This window comes from Sarcophilus harrisii, chromosome 2, assembly GCF_902635505.1.
Source record: "Sarcophilus harrisii chromosome 2, mSarHar1.11, whole genome shotgun sequence".
Taxonomy (NCBI): domain Eukaryota; kingdom Metazoa; phylum Chordata; class Mammalia; order Dasyuromorphia; family Dasyuridae; genus Sarcophilus; species Sarcophilus harrisii.
Genome location: NC_045427.1, coordinates 382,264,208 through 382,284,300, shown reverse-complemented (window position 1 = coordinate 382,284,300; position 20,093 = coordinate 382,264,208). Strand labels below are relative to the sequence as shown.

Genomic DNA, 20,093 nt, shown 5'->3' with positions numbered 1-20,093 from the left:
TCTAGTTTTTAATCTAGAATATTATCATCCCAATAGGCTTCCACTATCAAGAGGATTGATTTTATTATAGTTCTTAGGCCTGGTCATTGTCTTCCAATTGCTATTGCTTCTCACTGTCCCACCTGGATTAATTTCCACCAACTCCTTGCCCTATCTTCATAAATGTCTTTGGAGCTCAGCTTCCAAAAGGAAATGATAAAACAGAAAAATCAAACAAAGCAAAAAACAAAGGGCAAGTTTGAAAATCAGAGTGAAAGACCAACTATGCAGGAAAATTGTTGGAGTTAGAAATGAAAGCAGCTTTATTCTTGGAAGGGAACAGAGGTAACCAATGAATGTGTGAATGACCTAGGCTGAAAATAATAGATTCAGAGACTGCCAGAGCTAGAAAAGACCTCAAAGGAGGCGTTCTTAACCATTTTTGTGTCTAACTCTGGTATTCTGGGTGGAGTCTATGGATCCCTTCTCAGAATAATATTTTTAAATGCAAAAACTAAAATATGCAGTATTAAAAAGGAAACCAATTAGGTTGAAATAAAGATTTTTTTTCTCATCTGAGTTCATAAGCAGCTAGAAATCTATCTCCCAAGTTCAGGACCCCAACTTTAGAAATGATTGAATCCCATTTCATCATTCTGTATATGGAGAAACTGAGGCCTACAAAAGGGAAGTGACCTGCCCAAAAGTGTAGAGTCATGATTCAGATCAGAACTGTGCCTCCATCACAGACTTCTAAAAGGTAGCCCCAACATCTTTCAGAAATGTGGAAGTCTCTAGATATTCTTATGGCCTAAACCCACATCCAAGCTTCTCTCTATATTCTTAGATCTTATCTACAGCAACTTCCTCTATGCAACAAGCATTCACCCATTAGATCACCCTCAAGTGCCAAACCCCCACATATATGGTACCACATGCTTCCTTTATGCCCAACACATTCTAAGGAGCCCATCTATCTACCTGCTTTGGCCACTTGGTCCACAGGGACTCCCAGCTCCTGAGACATGTATCCCAGCACAGAGAAGATGGCAAAACCAGCCAGAATGCTGGTGATTGCATTGCCCAAGGTAACAATGAATGTGTCTCTGGGAAAGGAAGAGGGATAGAGTAGGATAGGGACCACTTAGCATGAGAGGGCATGATATCTCAATCCTATTTTCCCTGACCCTATGAGGGATCAGTTTGTCCACCCTCTGACTCTCCCACCCCCAGGAAAATGACCCTCTGGGAAGAAAAGGCTGCAGGGGACTGACCTGTAGATATTTTGGTGAAAGGTGTTGTAAGAGGCAAAGGTAAGGAGGCCCCCAAAGCCCACCCCCAGAGAATAGAAGATCTGCAAGGCTGCCTCAATCCATACCTGCAGGGGAAGAGTAGAGATGAAAGGAAGAGGGAAAAGAGAGGGGGAAAAAGTAGGGCCATGACAAGGGAGTAGGGAGATGAGAGAAGGAGGAAAAGGAAATGTAAGATAGGTGGAAGTAAGGAGAAGAGAGAGAAATTAAAGAACCCAATTGATTAAGGAGAGATGAAAGGAAGAAGAGAAAAAGAAAACTGTCCTGGAAAGTTCTCCCCCTTCCCTAAATGATGGCCCTTCAACCTCCTCTTTCCTTCTTTTCTGATCATAAAATCATAGTAATTTTTTTTAGTATTCTAGTTCAGCTGGTTCTCTTAGCTAGAAAAAAGAAAAAGAAATACACCACCCAAGTACATCTTTACTCTTACCCACTGGGATACAACTATGAGAGCATCAAAAGATTCATGTACCTGGTCATGGGTATAAGTATACTGAAACACCCAGAGCCCCTCTTTCCTTCCATCCCTCCTCTGATTGCCTATATAACATATTGCCAATATGTTGGACTGCTCTTTCCCCAGCTCCATCACATAAATAAACCCGAGGTATGGAGAACAGCCTCTATTTGCTCTTCCTTTCCTGCTCCTTCTTCTCCCACCCTCAAATCCCCTATTACAATCCGCTTACCTTGGAGGTTAGAAGGTGATCAAACTGGGGTGTGAGATAGAACTGGATTCCTCGCCAGGCACCTTGAAGTGTCAGTCCCCGAATTAGCAGCATGAGAAGGATGAGGTATGGGAAGGTGGCTGTAAAATACACTACCTGTAGAGAGGAGGCAAGGAGCACAGGGAGCCTAGGATGGAGCTGAGGAAGGGGAGCAGCTCTCCATGGTTCTGATTTTCCTTCTTTCTGACCACTTCTTGTCAGCTATTCTTCTTCATTCCAGTCCTTAAATGTCAATGTTAGAACCCTTTCTTTTCTTTCCTTAATCTCAACCACTCCAATGATCTCAACTATTTACTTCTGTGCAGATCACCACTCGGTCATAGTTCTATGCCTAGAAATATCATTAGAGGTCATCTAGTCTAACCTCTTCATTTTACAGATGAGGAAACTGAGGCTCAAGTGTCTTGCCCATAGTCATACAGATAGCAGGGATCAAAGGCAAGATTTGAACTCCAGTATTTCAAGTCTTCCTGACTCCAAGTTTAGCAACCTGAAAAGCTGAGGGTTGATGGAACCAGGATCCAAAACTTCAGAGAATTGGATGGCCTCTGGGAGCAGATTAGGAATAGATTAGGATGAGATCCCCAGGCTCAGGTACTCATCCTTTTGGGGTTGGCAATTTTAATCCTTCCTCAGATATTAACTAACTATATGACCTTTGGTGATAATAATTATAACAATAATAATAATTTAGCATTTATTTAGCACTTTAAAATTTGCAAAGCACTTTTCATGTTTTTTTTTAATAACCTCTGTGTACCTCATTTTTCTTTTTTAAATTTTTTAAATTTTAAATTAAATTAATTTTTTAAAAAATAACTTTTTATTGACAGAACCCATACCAGGGTAATTTTTTACAACATTATCCCTTGCACCCACTTCTGTTCTGATTTTTCCCCTCCCTTCCTCCACCCCCTCCCCCAGATGGCAAGCAGTCCTATACATGTAAAATAGGTTACGGTATATCCTAGATACAGTATATGTGTGCAGAACCGAACAGTTCTCTTGTTGCACAGGGAAAATTGGATTCAGAAGGTAGAAATAACCTGGTACCTCCTTTTTCTTATCTGTTAAATAAGGATGTTGGACTCTATGACCTTTTAGTCACTTCTAGCCCCAAATCTATGATCCCAAGAACCCTTCCCCCTCAGTGCCTCATAAGTCTTATGTGGATTTTCCAAAAGAGCTTTGGGTGTAGCAGCTCTTTTTGTGGCAGCAAAGAATTGGAAAATGAGTAAATGCCTATCAATTGGGGAATGGCTGAATAAGTTGTGGTATATGAAGATAACGGAATATTATTATATTATGATGAAGAAGCTGATTTTAGAAAGGTCTGGAAAGATTTACATGAACCGATGCTGAATGAAACAAGCAGAACCAGGAATATACTGTACACAATAATAACAAAAATGTGTGATGATCAGTTATGAAAGACTTGGTTCTCAGTGTTTTAGTGATTCAAAGCTATTCCAATAGACTTTGGACAGAAAATGCCATCTGCATCCAGAAAAAGAACTGAAACAATGTAAATTAACCCATGCTATGCTCACTTCTTTCTGGTTTTTTTTTTTTTTTTTTTTTGAGTCTCTCCAATGGTTTTTTCTTTTTGCTCTGATTTTTCTCTCCTAATATGATTCATAAAGCAATATGTATTAAAAATAAATAAATTTACTAGAAAAAGAAAAAAAGAGAGATTTAGGTGAGCTAAGGAGAAGGAGAGCAACTAAATAGTGCAGTGGATAGAATATGCGGCATCTTCCTGAGTTCAAATCTAGCCTTAGCCATTTACTAGCTGTGTGATTCTAGACAAGTAACTTAACCCTGTTTGCCTCAGTTCCTCTTCTGTAAAATGAGCTGGGAGAGAATGTAAGTATCTTTGCCAAGAAAACCCCAAATGGAGCTATGAAGACTCAGACATGTTTGAACAATAACAACAAAATGAAAGAAAGACTTATGTGCACTTCTCAGCTGAGAGGGTTAGGGAAAACAGAGTCTTCCAGAGCCCCCAAATATCACCATCACATATAATTCTGGGGTATATAATATGTTAGAAACTGAGGAGAAAAAAATTTCAAGCTAGGCTAGGATTGACTCATAGTCATGCTATGGTTAAAATGTTGGACTTTAGAGTCAGGAAGACTTGAATTTGAATTCTTCTTCAGAACCTTTGCTGGATCATCTTGGGCAAGTAATTTAACTTCTCTTGGCCCCAGGTTTTTTCATTTGTAAAATGAGTATAATAGTAGCACCTACCTGACAAGGTCATTGTAAGCATCAAACATAAGTAAAATGCTTTATAAATATTAAAGCATCATATGTATTTATTATTGTCACTTTATTTATAATCACTGTCATCATCTTCCTCTCTGGGTTTTTTCTGGGCTTTGGAAAAAGGAAGAAGTATGTTCTGGTGGTCATTTTAGAGCTGTCTTTTCTGAAATATTTCTTTATGTTTCCATATTGGATAATGAGATCTCTGGAAACAAAGATCAAGTCTTTTTTATTTCAGCATCTGTATCATAAAGCCTTGCACATAGTACTTATTTCCCAGGGATCTCAGACTAGTTAAAGGAGAGGACCGGCTGGAGGAAAGGTAGTAACTCAAGGTCTCACAGCTTCCTCCCCCCCAACTTGAGCTAGTCTCCCAGAGTCTCACCTTGCCAGAGGATTTTACTCCCTTGAGGATGCAGAGGAAGACGATGACCCATGAGAGTAAGAGGCAGAGACAGAGTTTCCATTGAATCTCACCTGGATCTCCGATGCCTGTACTCCCTTGGATGTGGAGAACATATCGGCTAGGGCAAAAGAAAGGAGCCTGAGTATTTAGGAACAGAGTAGCCATACCAATTCAAACCCACCAGGCCTTACATCCAGGATCACAAATACCTCAAGCCTTCCTTCAGCATCTATGCCTACCATCCACAGGGACAGAAATAATTTGAAATATCTGAGTAAAGGGAAACCTTTTCCTTCTTCTTACATCTGAGAAATCAGATTAAGAATTAGTTTTAAGAAGTCAGATTTTATTTATTTGTTTGTTTATTTGTCCATTTATTTATTTATAGCTCACTATGTGAGCTTGAACAAATCATTTATTTCAATGGGCTTTGTTTTTTGAATAAAAAATTCCTATTTATGTAGTACTTTCATATTCACAAAGCATTTTCTGTACTCTAACCCTTACAATTGGTAGACACATAAATATTACTATTCCCATAAAACAGATGGGGAAACTGAGGTAAAGAGAAATTAAGGGACTAAGAGAATTTCAACCTTGAAAATTATCTCACTTAAACTGCCCCTGAACAAGATTCCTTTTACAGCATCTCCCAACATGCAGCTCCCACTTACAAACCTCCAGAGAGGAGGGCTTTTTTTTTTTTTTTTTTTAACTTTACTTTTTCAGAACTCTGGGAGATGACTAAAAACCATTACATTGAATTCCCAGTCCCTATATTTATGCACACCTGCATCTTTGACTTCCTTCACAAGCTAATTGTACAATAATTCAGAGTCTGATTCTTTTTGTACAGCAAAATAATGTTTTGGTCATGTATACTTATTGTGTATCTAAGTTATATTTTAATATATTTAACATCTACTGGTCATCCTGCCATCTAGGGGAGGGGGTGGGGGGGGTAAGAGGTGAAAAATTGGAACAAGAGGTTTGGCAATTGTTAATGCTGTAAAGTTACCCATGTATATATCCTGTAAATAAAAGGCTATTAAATAAAAAAAAAAAAAAAAAAAAAAAAAAAAAAAAAAAAAACTTTACTTTTTCACTTTACTTCTCAAGGCAGCCCATTCCTCTAAGGAACAGCTCTAATTGTTAGGGCATTTTTTCCTTATGTGGAGCCAAAATCCATCTTTCTCTAACTTTTCCAAAGTTGGGTAAGTCTAATCTCTTTTCCCTTGAAAATCCTTAAAAATATTTGAGATAGCTATTGTGGCATGAGCATTCTTCCCCATCAACACGCAGTCTCAAGTCTTCTTATCTGGCAAAATATTCTGTTATGGAGCCAGTAAGTCTATTAGTCCAAAAATTTAAACAAAGATTTCCTGTTTTCAAATTCATTGGTCTTTCTATTATTTTTTATTTTTTGGACCAGACCTATGATCTTATTGATAATGGAGGTTCACTCTTGCAGTTTATGGTATTAGAAAGTTGCCAGGGGCATTAAAAGGTTGGGTAACTTGGCAAGTCATCCCATCAATACATATTAGAAGAGGGCTTGAGTCTTCCACATGGCACTCAGCTTTTCTCACTGTCTCTATAGCCCAGTTTCTTAAACTATGGTTCCCTACATGGGATGATGGGGTCTCAAACTGAATATAAGGGGTCACAAAATTATGATTTATTAGAGTAGATGTTTGACTTGTATACCTATTTTATATACCTATATGCCCAAGGTTGCATAAAAATTTCTTGGGTGAAAGGGGATCATGAGTGAAAAAAGTATAAGAAGCCTTATAGAAATTCTATAGCCTTTCTATGTTTGTTCATAGGCATAAAAATAATGATTTTTAGAGGATTTTATTACAAGAGTTCTAGCAGCATGGGAAAGTTGGAGGATCATATTAAGTGAAAGGATTGGTCTACATATGAATTCCTAAGGTCCCTTTCCATCTCTAGGAGGCTCTCCAAAATTCCCAAGGCATCCCTATACAAACTCTTTCGGAGTGAGGCTACAGTGTCCACTGGGAATCTTGTGTACCAAATGCTATAACCCAGAGTCCAAGGCAAGCTGTGCTAGGCATGAAGGAATTCCCTCCTTGACCCTCCCCATCCCCAACCTCTGGCCAACTGGTCTGACCTCCAGTACTCCTCGCTGGGGCTGACGGTGTTAGAGAGGTTGAGGGGCATCGTGCTATTGGCTTCTCTCATTGCATGGTGGTCCAGGCAGAGGTCTGTGTTCCACCAGTTACCACAGTGCTGCCAGGGCAAGTGGCTGGTTAGGGAGGCGAAGAGGTAGAACAAGACGTAGGCGATGATCATGTTGTAATAGATGGCCACCAGGGAGACGATGATGAGCATGGCCACGCCAACACCTGCAGAGCCCATACAAGGGGAGCAGTGGAGGCAACCTTACTTCTGCCTCTTCAGCCCTCCTGCTTCCTTGGCAGGCCATCTGAGATGGGCCCCATCACTCAGTGACACCCTCACTATTCCCACCCAAAGATCCATGGCAACATGGCGAGGAGCACTGAACTTGAAGTTTTAGGACTTGGGTTCAAAACCTGCTCCTGCTCCTCAGTGGCTACGTGCTGTTGGGCAAGATAGTAAAGATAGCTAGTATTTATACAGCACTTTAAAGTTTGGGAAGCATTTTACAAACATTTTTATTTCTATGATAACCTGGGAGGTAGGTGCTATTGTTATCCCCATTTTGTAGATAAGGAAACTGAGGCAGAGAGAGGTCAAGTAAATTGCCCAGTGTCACCTAGATTTCAATTCAAGTCTTCTTGATTATGAGTCCAGTTCCCCATGTACTGTTCCACCCAGCTGCTCCAGACCTCAGTTTCCTTAAATGAGGGGATTGGACTAGATCTCTGAGAACTCTTCCAGCTCTGAAGCTATTATCTTGAAGTCTCTTGTGAACCTTGACTTTTCCCTCTATAGAAAATAGCCATGAAGTTGTGATAGAGACTCTTCCAAGAGTCTGGAGCCACTGGCTAATGTTGCAGGCAAGCATTCACTAGCTCCCTTTCAGTTCTAATGCAGGAAGGCCAAAATGGTTGCCCTGTGGAGTAAATAAGGGGATCTTACCTTTGAAGAGAGGGCTGATCTTCCAGACAGCAAGTGGACCCAAGCTAGAGAACTGGCCCAGAGAGAGCTCCAGGAAGAAGAGGGGGATGCCACAGATGGTCAACATGATGAAATAGGGAACAAGAAAGGCACCTGGAAATACAAGACAGGGAAAGGCAGACAGCCCAGCTGGGGAGCTTCAGGGGAATCTTACTCTGCACACACAGCTAAGAAATGAAGAGGTTGTGTGTTCTCTCTGCCTTTTTCTCCCTTTCTCTCTTTCTTCTCCCTCCCTTTTCTTTCTTTCTTTCCTTCCTTTTCTTTCTCTCTCTGTTCCACTGTCTGTCTTTGTCTTTTTCTCTCTTGTCTGTCTATATCCCCTGCCCATCCCTCCACCTCTCCAACCTCGTAGGTCACTCTCTGTCTCTCTCTCTTTATCTCTGTCTGTCTGTCACCTCACACCCCCAACTTGGTAGGTCACTCTCTGTCTCTCAGCCTCCTTGAATCTGACTGACTCTGGCTATCTCTCTTTATCTCTGTCTGTCTGTCACCACCACCCCCTTCCCCAACCTGGTAAGTCACTCTCTGTCTCCTTGTCTCTGTCTGTCTCTGGCTCTCTGACTCTTTCTCCATCTGTCTCTGTCCATCTGACTGTCTCTTTCTCTCTGCCTCTTTTTTGTCTCTAACTCCCTGCCTTTGTTTCTGTGTCTGTCTCTTCTGTCTCTGTCATTCTCCTTCCTCTCCTTTCTCACTTTGTCTTTTTCCTCCCTTCCCTCTCCCTTTCCTTCTTTCTTTCCCCACCCTACTTCTCTTTGTGACTTTCAACAAGTCATTTCTATCTAGACCTATTTCTTTCTCTATAAAATGAGCAAGGTGCACTTGATGGTTTCCTAGCACGGAAATCTCTTTTCTGTTTGAAGTCCCTCCCAGCTCTGTTAGTCTATGTTTCAAAGTCTAACCCACCTCCATGACTCTTTTTTGCCAATAGATATCAATAAGGTATTGCTATCCTTGGAGCAGTTTAATTCAAACAAATAATCCAGACTTAAATTAGGAAGCCTGAGCTCAAATCCAAGGCTCTCTATTTACTAGCTGTGGGGCCCTCAGCAATTTAAGTTCTTTGAGGGTTGGTTTCCTGATCTTAAAATGATGAAGGTCATACTTTTATTTCTTTCTTCACAGATTATCATAAACTTTAAGCATTGTAAACTCTAAACACTATAGAAATGTAAGTTGTTACTATTGGATTGGACTTGTGATTTCATCAGGAGAGACAATTCCTAACGAGGAAAATCCCTTCTATCAAAGCAGATCAGCACCATTGTAAACCAACAATTTACAATCTTAAGAGAATTGCTGTTGCTGCTGCTGCTGGTGGTGATGGTACTGGTATTTATTGTTGTTATTATTGCTGTCTGGCTCTTCATGATCCCATTCGGGGTTTTCTTAGCAAAGATACCAGAATGACTTACTATTTATTTCTCCAGCAGCTGGGTGGCAAGTGAATAGAATATGGGACTTGGAGTGAGGAAGACTCATTTTCCTAAATCCAATTTTGACCTCAGATACTTACTGTGTGATCCTGGGCAAGTCACTTAATCCTGTTTGACTTAGTTCCTCATCTGCAAAATGAGCTGGACAAGAAAATGGCAAACCTACTTTCTTCGCCAAGAAAATGAGGTTTTCATGAAATTTCTTCATGATCTAGGCAAATAGGGTGAAGTGACTTGCCTAACTAGGGTCACACAGTTATTAAGTATCTGAGAATGGATTTGAATTCAGGTCTTTCTGACTCTAGGTTGGTCTACTGCTTCACCTAGCTGCCAGAAAATTGGTAGAGCCACTGAAAGATTAAGATAAAGATATCTGAGTTTAAGTACTCTGCCCAGAGCCATCCAGATAGAATGTGTAGAAGGTAGGCTCCAAACTCCAGTTCAGAGGCCAGTTTACTATCCACGCACTATCATGATGCTTTTCCATCATCACTTCAGCCAAGATAGAGCCAAAGCACAGCAGTGCTGAAAAGACAATCTCTTTTACTTGAGGTTAAGAAGATTAAAGATCATTTTAAGGGTGGAATTAGGAAAACCTGAGTTTCTCAGACAATTATTAATTAGTTGGTCCTGAGCAAATCATTTAACTTCTCTCTGCCTCAGTTTCCACAACTATTAAAATGGGAATAATAATAATAATAACACCTACAGGCTAGAGTGGTTGTGAGAATCAATGAAATAATCATTATAAAGAGCTTAGCACAGTGTCTGGCACATAGTAACTACATTATAAATGCTTCTTTTCTTCCCTTCCAGCCTTGCCTCTATGTACAATGTGTTCTAGCCACACTGGATCCCCATCTATATCTTGTCCTTCTGGCTCCTCTGCAATTAGTCACACTGTTCCCAACACTTGGCCTTTCTCTTCCATTATTATCTATGGTATTTTCCTCTTCTCTCTTTCCCTCTCCTTTCTTCCCCCTCCCCCCCAAAACAACCCAAATTCCAGCTAGGATTCCTAGGAAGCCTTCTCTGAGTCTTTTTCCTTCCTTGGTGCTCACCCACATCCTTGCTTTGTACTTTTAACCTTACATTATGGTTCTTTTGCTATCTTATGTTCCTAGTAGATACCAATTTTATTCCTTTCTGTATCTTCCCCAGCATCAGGGACAGATTTTTGCACTGAATAAGGCTTAAAATGCATTTCACATAAAGGAGAGAAATGCTTCTCACAGTACAAAGTCAGCTGTTTATCCTTCAAGCTGCAGGTGGGAGAGGCCTAGGCCCTAGGTGGGCTTAACCTTCTCCTCCATAAATCCCAGTGGGAGGCCAGGCAGGAAGTCAAGGTCCAGGAAGAGGCTGGCCTGAGCTGTCTCAGAAAAGTTAAACGATGAGCTAGTGGGGAGAGTGGAAGGTTCTTAAGGGGGCAGAGCTTAATTTCCTTTTGACTCCTTGTATCTCCAGCACCTAGCACAGAGTTGGAACAAAGTGAGTGTTTGATAAATTACTGTTGAACTGAATTGTATCTTCAGGGTATTATTGTTGTACAGAAGAGGCATAGCATGTTAAAGGTAGAACTCACATTTTATAAGCATAAAACACTGACCACACAGATCTACACTGTTCAAGACTTTGGGTATTCTAGTTAGAAAGAGTTAGGCAAACAGTACCTGTCCCAGATAAGTAAATACTACAAATAAGTAATTCAGTGGATAAGACTTAAGAGTTCAAAAAATCTGTGTTCAATCTTGACTCAGACATATATATATATATAATTCTGGGCATGTCATTGAACTTCAAGGTTTTTTTTCATTTGTAAAATGGGATTACTTACTTGCAGAGTTGTTGCGAGTTTGAGTTAACACATGTATAGGGCTGTATTAAACAACTGCTAGTTAATGTTACTAAATGCAAGATGATTTGAGAAGGAAGAGAGCAATAGCAACCAAGAACTTGACTGAATAATTAGAAAGGTATCTGAGATCTTTTAGTCCAATCCCTTCATTTTATATGGAAAGAAACAGACCTAGAAACCATTATTAGAACTAAGACCCACTTGGTCTCCTCAATCCCATTATCAGGGTTTTTACCACCTTGTTATACAATCCGTACCTTTTGAGTGAGTTTTTCAGTCATAGATACCAAAATCTTGAACTGTTCTCCCTTCCCTCATTTAGAGAGAATGAAGGGGGAAAAAAATCAAGGAAGAGAAAGAGAAAGGGGGAGGGGGAGAAAATATTTTATTGCCTCCATATACTTTGAGACAGAGACACAATGAGAGAAAAACAGCTAAACAGAAAGAGACAGAGCCTGAGAGAAAGACAGAGACAGAGAGAGAGACACACAGAGAAAAACAGAGACAAAGAGGAGGAAGGGAAGGAGAGAGGGAGAGTGTGGATGAGTGAGACAGAGACAAAGAAGGAGTGGGGGGGGGGGAGAGGAATTGAAATAGAAAGATAGATTGAGAGATACAGACAGGCAGGTAGGCACTGGGGAATAGAAGCAAGTAAACAGTCCCTGCCCTCAAGAGCTTACATTCTAATGGGAGAACACAACACATAAAAGGGATCCACACGGGCCACTATGTCAGCATGACCCCACTCTAAGGAAAAAATGGATCAAAGGATCCCCTACCTCCTCCGTTGGTGTAAGCACGATAAGGGAAGCGCCAGACATTGCCTAGGCCTACGCAATAGCCGATGCAGGAGAGGAGGAAGTCCAGTTTCCCTGTCCAATTTCCACGATCTGCAGTGAAGTCTATTTCCAGGTCTCCATCACCCTGATCGCTAGGGGTCATCAGTAGATCTGGGGTCACAGGCTGCCAGCAAGAAAGACCAGAAGGATGAAGGAGAGGAAGAAGAAATCCAAAGGACAGAGGTCAGGCCTAACCTCACTCCACTCCCTACCCCAACACTTTTGCCACACTAAATGGTCCAAGGCAAGTTAACAATTTATTAAGTATTCACTATGAATCAGACATCGTAATAACTGCTGGGGCTACAGAAAAAGGAGGACAGTCTTGCCTCCATAGAGCTCACAATCTAATGGAGAACACAACATGGAAACAACTATGTACAAACAAGATATATACCAAATACCTTCTCTTCCTTCTTAAGTTTCTGGACAAGAATGGTGAGAGCTGGAGAAACCTACAAAACACCTGGTATCAAGGACAGAAAGAGAAAGCAAAGCCATCATGGCTGCCTGGAAGAGAGGGAATGTCTCCTACCAAAAGACAGATCCACATGTTGCTTTTCTTCCTTGAACACTTAATAATCCACCTTGTGCACAGAGTAAATTACAAGAGAAGCTTAATGTCAAATAAGGCCAAAGATTTAAAGAATTTTCTTTTAAAAGTCACCTTTCTCTAGGGCAGCTAGGTGGTGCAGTGGATAGAGCACTAACCCTGAAGTCAGGACCATTTGAGTTCAAATATGCCTCAGACACTTAACACTTCCTGGCTGTGTGACCCTGAGCAAATCACTTACCCCCAATTGCCTCAGCCAAAAAAAAAAAAGTTCACCTTTCTCACAATGTTGCCTGGGAAAATTCATCCAGGGGACAATTTTAATTGTAATCCATAGTCAATATTCAATATATATATATATATATTTTTGGTATACATAAAATTTTACCATTTATTAAAGATCAAAGCAAATTTGCATACTAATGAAAGGGATATGATTGTTTATTTTTATATAAAGAATTATATCTTGGTGAAATATTTGATATCTTTTACTGTTGCCAAATTTTTCTCAAACCCCTCCCCTCCACACACACATTCAATTATTACAACCTACAGTTTAAGAAGCTTTGGTCTAAATGGCCACATTGAGATGTCCTTTGCAATATTGTGATTCTCATTTTTAAAAAGTTAGGTTGGACATATACAATTACTTTTTTAAAAAGATTTTTCCATCTCAGTCATGTTGGGAAAGAAAAATCAGTACAAAGGGGAAAAAAAAACCACAAGAAAGAAAAAAAAAAGAAAAGGTAAAAATGGTATGCTTTCATCCACATTCAGTCTCCATAGTTCTCTTTCTGGACATGGATGGCATTTTCCATCCAAAGTTTATTGGAATTGCCTTGGATAATTGAATTGTTGAGAAAAGCTAAATCTATCATAGTTGATCATCACATAATCTTGCTATTATTGTATACAGTGATTTCTTGGTTTTGCTCACTTCATTTAGCATCAGTTCATGTAAATCTTTCCAGGCTTTTCTGAAATCAGCCTGCTCATTATTTCTTATCACACAATAGTATTCCACTACATTATTATCATAACTTATTCAGCCATTCCCCAACAGATGGGCATATGCTCAATTTCTAGTTCTTTGACTCTACAAAAAAACCTGCTACAAACATTTTTGTACATATGGGTCCTTTCCCCCTTTTTTTTTTTTTTTTTAAATGATCTCTTTGGGCTACAGATCCCATAGTGACACTGCTGGGTCAAAGGATACACACACTTTGATTGTCCTTTGGGCATAGTTCCAAATTGCTCTCCAGGATGGCTGGATAAAGTATTCAATACTTATTGAGTTGAATTAAATTTTACAATCCATCTGCTACCTAGTTCTGTTTTTGGCATTCTCTCATTCTATCATGTCAAATGATGGAAGTGATAGCACTGATGGGGACATGCTGGTGTGAAAGTGAAAGTGGTTACTGAATAGTTATTTATGTTTGCATCTTCTCTCCTCCCTAGGTTGTAAGCTCCAGAAGGACTGAGTTTACTGTTTTATTTACACTTTGTATCCTCCTTGGATTTACTCTTGGTCACTTACCTATGAAAGACACAAAGTTTATTATTAACAAAACAGACACTTAAATAACTTTCAACAACTACTAATCCACATGGCTCTTTTTCTTCTATATGAAAATATTTAAGACCTTTTTGATAATGGTGTTAAAAGGAACTAGGCAGGCAAACATTCCACCACAATGTTCCACAGCAGACCACATCTTTACTATCATCTACTTGACTGGAAAATATAAAGAGTACAGGTGTTTATTGTGTTATTCACTGACTATGACAAAAAGTGTTTGTTTCAATACAGTGAAATATTGCCTTAAAAGGTTCCTTCCAGCAAAGTGTCAAAATGATATAAGATTTCTAGAAAGGTTTTACAGTGTAAATAACTTTGTTTTACAGCCTTCTGATTGTAAATATCAAGTGAAGCATAAAACATGGAGATGTGCTTGCCAAAGGCAAATTTGGCTCTGTCAGAGAGAAATCCAGCAGAGTTCATGTCAAAGAGGGATTCTCTCTATGCTCTTGGTCACAGATAACATTCTGCTGAGTGCATCAAGCCCTGGTATACTGCAGTCTCTTGAATGAAATCCAAAATCCAAAAAGTCAGTCTGGCCTAATTATCTACATAGGCAAAACTAAATAGAGAAATAAAGACTATTGACCAGATTATGATATGCAATTGGATGAGTAACCTGTGGCATTCATGTATCACTGGATAGATCTGGAGCTGACATTGCAAAATTACAATGGGCCAAACCCAGAGTCAAACAGGAGCTAGAATAGGATGGATTGTATTTGGGAAGCTGAAAAGCTCTTCCTGAGACAAAGATTTATTTTTTTTTTCATCAACACTCTTTAATACTGCAGGGTTGTGAGTCATAGAACACTATGGTCTCCAAAGAATTGAAGTTGAGGATCCCCCAAAGGGGAATGGAGAGGTGCAAAGTGAATACAAGCAGCCTGAAATGCATTATAAGCAAAAATGTCATGAAAGAAATGAACAACCAGAAAAAAAAATTGGGTTTTTCATGTAGCAAAAAGAAAACAGGAAAAGCCCATAGATTTATACCAAAGCATATATGAATATTTCCAGGACATTGGCTGGTCTTCCCATGGTAAACTTAAAAGAATGTCACTGAGCATGGGCAGGTATAGATGGGTGGTGACTGTATTGTTAAAAGGAAAATCTACATCATTGAGATCACAGATTTCCTGGAATAGTGGGATATCACTGTATTTTGAACAATATTTTCTTTTCTGGTTTCACTGGCAAAGGGAGTTCCCTGGGAAGATTTCTCTTAATACCAATCAGTAGATACTTTGCGATTTACAGTCTCAGAGAGGTACCTGGAGCACTGAGAGATTAATGATTGCCTAAGATTATACAGTTATCATGGGTCAGAGGGGAACTTAAACCCAGGTTACCCAGATCATCTGGATGTTTGTCTGCCTCCTAACCTGTGCTACTTCTCACATAGGCTATGATCTCTTGAGAGTTTTGCCTTCCTTTGTATCCCCCGCAGTTAACAATGTACCTGGCATATAGTAGGTCATTGATTATTGTTTATTGATTGACTGACATAGTAGACACAAAGTTTGCTAAATGAATAATCTTCCTGGCAGTGACGATGGAGGCATTGATGGTGGTGGTGATGAAGGGCATTGCTTTTCCTTACAATGGTGACAGTGAGAGTGAAAATGGTTGAAGCAGCTATTCCAGGGGGATAGCACTAAGGGTTAAGCATTCAACAGCTCTTCTTTTCCATTCATGGCCCATGCATCATAGTGACTTCTCCAGCTGGGCTTAGATCTGCTAGAAACAAGCCCCCTGCCAAGGCCTCAGCACTCCAGGCCTGCTTCCTTTCCTTCTGCCTGGTTAACCCTCTTCTAGGACCTTCCTTCACAGCTGAGCCCTAAAAGCAATACAAAAACACCAGGCTGTGCAGATGCCTCACTAGGGCAAGACTAGCTCTAGCAAGAGCGGGTAGAGTTTGCAAGATGCCAGGTGGCCCGGCACCACCCCAAAACCCCCTCTACAGGGGCAGGCAGCCTGAGAAACCAGCTAATGAGGCCGATCTCCCCACTCCCTGGGAAGAAGCTGCCCTTTTCCGCTGTTTCCATGGTGACAAAGAGTTCCCCGAGTAGGATGCTTGCAGCTCATTTTCACTCTCCCCCACCCCACTCCATTCAGGGGGAGGCCTGTCCCTGTTCCAGTGAGAAGAAGTAGGGCTAGTGGTAGAACTCTGACCTGGGCTTAGCTACCTGGACCTTTAGTTTTACCATGGGCCTACTTCTCATTGCCTGGAAAAAAAGAATGAGCTAATATATAAAGAAGGAAGTCATTATAAAAAATAGGACAAGATCAGCTGTGCAATAAATAAATCCATTAGCACATAGGCCTGTGAATATATACGTGTGTGTTTCTATATGTGTGATTCAGTATCTTTTTGATATTTCCAAAGAACTGTGATTTTATTGCTGCCAATGTTCCTGCTACTGGCACAGATCACAACCTGTCCACATCTCTCTAGATAGTTTCATTGAATTGCTATAATCTCTTCCAAAATCTGGAAAAAATTGCTTGGTGGCAAACCTTCTGGTGATGAGTGTGCTTCTGGTCCTCAGATAACAGATACATAATTCTTTGCCAGGTCCATATTCAAAACCTTTCTAGTTTGGCAGGATCTACCAGGGTTTACGTTATACTGGCATCCATTGTCTCTGTTCAGTTTATATGACAGGTATGTGTGGATATGTATATATAGATACAGATATATTTGTGTATGTAAAATATTGATCTCCCCTCCCAGGAATCACACATTACAGGGGGCATGGAATTCAGAATTCAGCACCTAGAACAAATAGCTTCAATCCAACTGTATTTTTCTGGAAACAGTCCTCTAGTTTCTTTCCTGCCTAGGATGCTGTTAGTGGCTGATGGTTGGGGATTTCTGGAGGGAAGAGATAATGGGGAGCTGGATAAAGTAAAAAGGGTTAATCAGCTTCAGGCTGAGGGGGTGGAATAGAGGCAATGGATGGGATATAACTCAGGATCACTGGAGGTAGTCCCATTTCTCAGGACTTTGAATTTGAACCCAAGATCAGTCACAGGCAGGTATGTGGCCATCTCCGTTCAGAAAAGGGTTGAGGTGGGTGGGGTGGGATCAGTAGATAGAATAATGAGATGAAAGAAGATAAAATTCTGCTTCTGGGGAATCAGACTAAGACTTTCTCTGGGATAGAAACTGACCCAAGTTATGAGAAACTTTCTTGTTCTAAACTCTCACAGCCTTAGTATCCTGTCCTACAGCCAAATCTCATAAACTCTCTACCCACCAAGGTAATTTTTTCATCAGAAAGAAATATAAAAATACAAGGAAGATGTCTACTTTTCTTATATTCCTCTGAGTAGAGAGGAAAGAATATTGAATTGGAGATCAGAGCACTGGGTTGGAATACCTGATTTGCTGCTGATTATTCCTGTATCCTTGCAACAGTATCTTAACATTCCTGGGTCTGGATTTTCTCAGCTGAATTTAATGGAGTTAATATTCGAAGTATTTTTAAGACTACTATGGGGAATAAATGAGATATGCATGAAAATTATTATTATTATTATTATTTTTTGTAAATCCCAGGGAGCTTTGTGAACATCAGCTATCATCCTCAACTTTTCTGCTATAATGATACCACCAGTAACACAAAGAGGATCAAGATTGGAACTTGACCTAGTTAAATCTAGCTTCTTTCACATATCCATCTTTCTTGGTTCGGCTCACTTCCCTCTCTTCATTTCTGTATTCTGCTTACCCACCCCTGCTACTTCTATTCAGTTTTCCCCGACACACACTTCTAACTCTCCAGGTCTTTCCTCCCTAGTTCCCCTTCCATCTCTTGAAAAGCTAGGTTAAAGAGAGCAGGTGAAGGACAAACGCTTCCATCTCATGGAGACATGAGAGCTGGCTGGCAGGGAAAATTAAAAGTGTTCCCTCTGCAGGGATATTCCATGGATGTTCCAGGAAGATCCAGGTGCATAGGTTTTACCGTCTTCTGGATCCCTGCTCTCTCTGGCCCAAATCCCAGAGATCTGGGAACAGGATGGAAGGAGGCTGGCTTTAACATCCCTCCCGACCAACCATCAATCTGCGTGGTATAAAAGGATCAAAAACACACCTTTGTAGAACTGGGGGATTTTTTTTTTTAAGCAAGAGATTCGGTCTCCCTGCGTCCTCACCCCCCAGTCCCAACCCCAATCCAGTACACCTCCCAAATGCAAACACCTGTTTTCTGGGACAAACCCGCAATCCCTTGCCCCGGCTCTGTCTCTGGTTGTTTACCCAGTTCTTTAATTCAGTCCTCGGCCCTTAGGAAAGAGCCCACCTGTGCCTGCCAACCCACCCCGGCTCCCGGCGCCATCTGAGCCACCCGAAGACAGGCTAGCTGGCTGGGCCGGTGGCCTGCAGCGTCCCTGAGGCACAGGGAGCATGAATCTTTGCTGGGGCACTCTCCCTCCCTCCCTCCATGCCCCTCGGTACTCAGGCACACGATCCTGAAGCGTGCCCAGCCCGGATGCACTACTCTGCCTCTTACCTCGCCCAGGTGGGATGCCTGGCGCCGCTTCATCCTTCAGGGCCCCGGGGGCGGCCAGATACTCCCTTGCACGCCTCCGTTCCCGCCCCCTCTTAGATTCCCCCCGCGTTGGAGGCGCCGCGTGCAGAGAGCGCCTGGCTCGCGGCTGCTCCGGCTCGCCCGCCTGGCTCTGCCCGCAGCGCCCGCGCCCGCTTGCTGCCTGCCTCTCTCTCCGCGGCGCACGCGCTGCCGCCCGACTGCGGGGAGTTACCGGCCTGGTCAGGCGAGGGAGGCTCTGGAAGGGACCACAGGCTCAGGCCGCCTGGGCTTCGGGGCTTCAGCCGAGGGCGATTGAGGAAGCCAAGGGTAGCTGCATCCTTACGCCCCCATCCTTCTCCGACCCCGCCCCACCTAGAATCCTTCCCTAGTTTGGTCTGCAGGGAGCCCACCTAACCAGAGGCTGGAAATGAGGAGAGCCGAATTTGAGTGTTCTGCCACTGAGTCACTGTGTGACCTTAGTTAGGCAAGTCACATAATCCTTCGGAGTCGCCACTTCTCCCTAGATGAATGAGATGAATTCCAAGATTCTTTCCAGTTCTAAAAAGTCCAGGAAAACATTGGCACAGGGAAGATGTAAGACGTGGCAAGCAGCCAACTGTCTGACCCACAGCCAAAGAAAGGAAAGGAGTTGAGATGTGTCTGAAAGTTACATCTTGCAGCTATTTTCTATAATTGGCCAGTGAGGTAGCCTCTGCCACATTAGTCAGAGAAGTTAGGTTCTAGAGAACTAGAGAAGTTAACCCTGCCTTCCCTCTGACACTTACTACCTGTATGGGCAATTGCTTAACCTCTCTGAGACTCAGTTTACTTATCTAGGAACAATCCTACTCCTACCACTTATCTCACTGGGTTATCCTGAAGCCCTAGCCTCCTGCACAACACAAATAAAGACTGGGCAAGGTCTTCCCTATCTCCCTATTAGCACTTGCTATCTTTCTTTGAACTATTTAGTTCCTTATTCTGTAGATAAGGAAATTTAAATCTAGGGAGGGTAAATGAGAATTTAAAAAGAATATATAGGGATTGGAGAAATGAAGGAGAGGGCCTGAGTGTCATTCATTTCAGGATTTAGCTAATCATAATTTTTTCCTCCTATATTTATAACTTTCAAAATGCTTTTATTTTATCCATTATATTTATATATATATAGTAGTCTTGGTACAGCAGTGATTGTAGTACCTATTTTACAGATAAGGAAATTGAAGCTGAAAAGTGAAATGTCTTGTCCATGATCACATAGCTATGGATAGATGAAGGCAAAACTTGACAACCAATCAAATATTCTTTACCAGTTTAGTTCACCTAGTACTATGCTAGACAACCAATGTTGTTGCTCTTCTGTACTGATTTTGGAATTCCATTTGAGGTTTTCTTGGCAAAGATATTGGAATGTTTTGCTATTTCCTTCTCCAATCTATTTTATAGATGAGAAAACTGAGGCATACAAGA

General features: G+C 41.2%; 1 protein-coding gene across 1 annotated transcript in view; it reads right to left on the bottom strand.

Moving 5' to 3' along the window:
- SLC6A7 (solute carrier family 6 member 7) overlaps window positions 1–19,090 on the bottom strand; it is a 37,621-nt gene extending 18,531 nt beyond the window's left edge. The window contains exons 1-8 of the mRNA XM_003756708.2: window positions 18,606–19,090; window positions 11,891–12,074; window positions 7,785–7,916; window positions 6,832–7,066; window positions 4,674–4,812; window positions 1,979–2,113; window positions 1,254–1,357; window positions 961–1,085 (exon numbers count right to left, since the gene is read on the bottom strand). Of these exons, the coding sequence (XP_003756756.1) occupies window positions 961–1,085; window positions 1,254–1,357; window positions 1,979–2,113; window positions 4,674–4,812; window positions 6,832–7,066; window positions 7,785–7,916; window positions 11,891–12,074; window positions 18,606–18,638 (1,087 nt within the window). The 5' untranslated portion in view covers window positions 18,639–19,090. The remainder of the gene's footprint in view (window positions 1–960; window positions 1,086–1,253; window positions 1,358–1,978; window positions 2,114–4,673; window positions 4,813–6,831; window positions 7,067–7,784; window positions 7,917–11,890; window positions 12,075–18,605) is intronic.
- Between the last annotated feature and the right edge of the window lie 1,003 nt (window positions 19,091–20,093).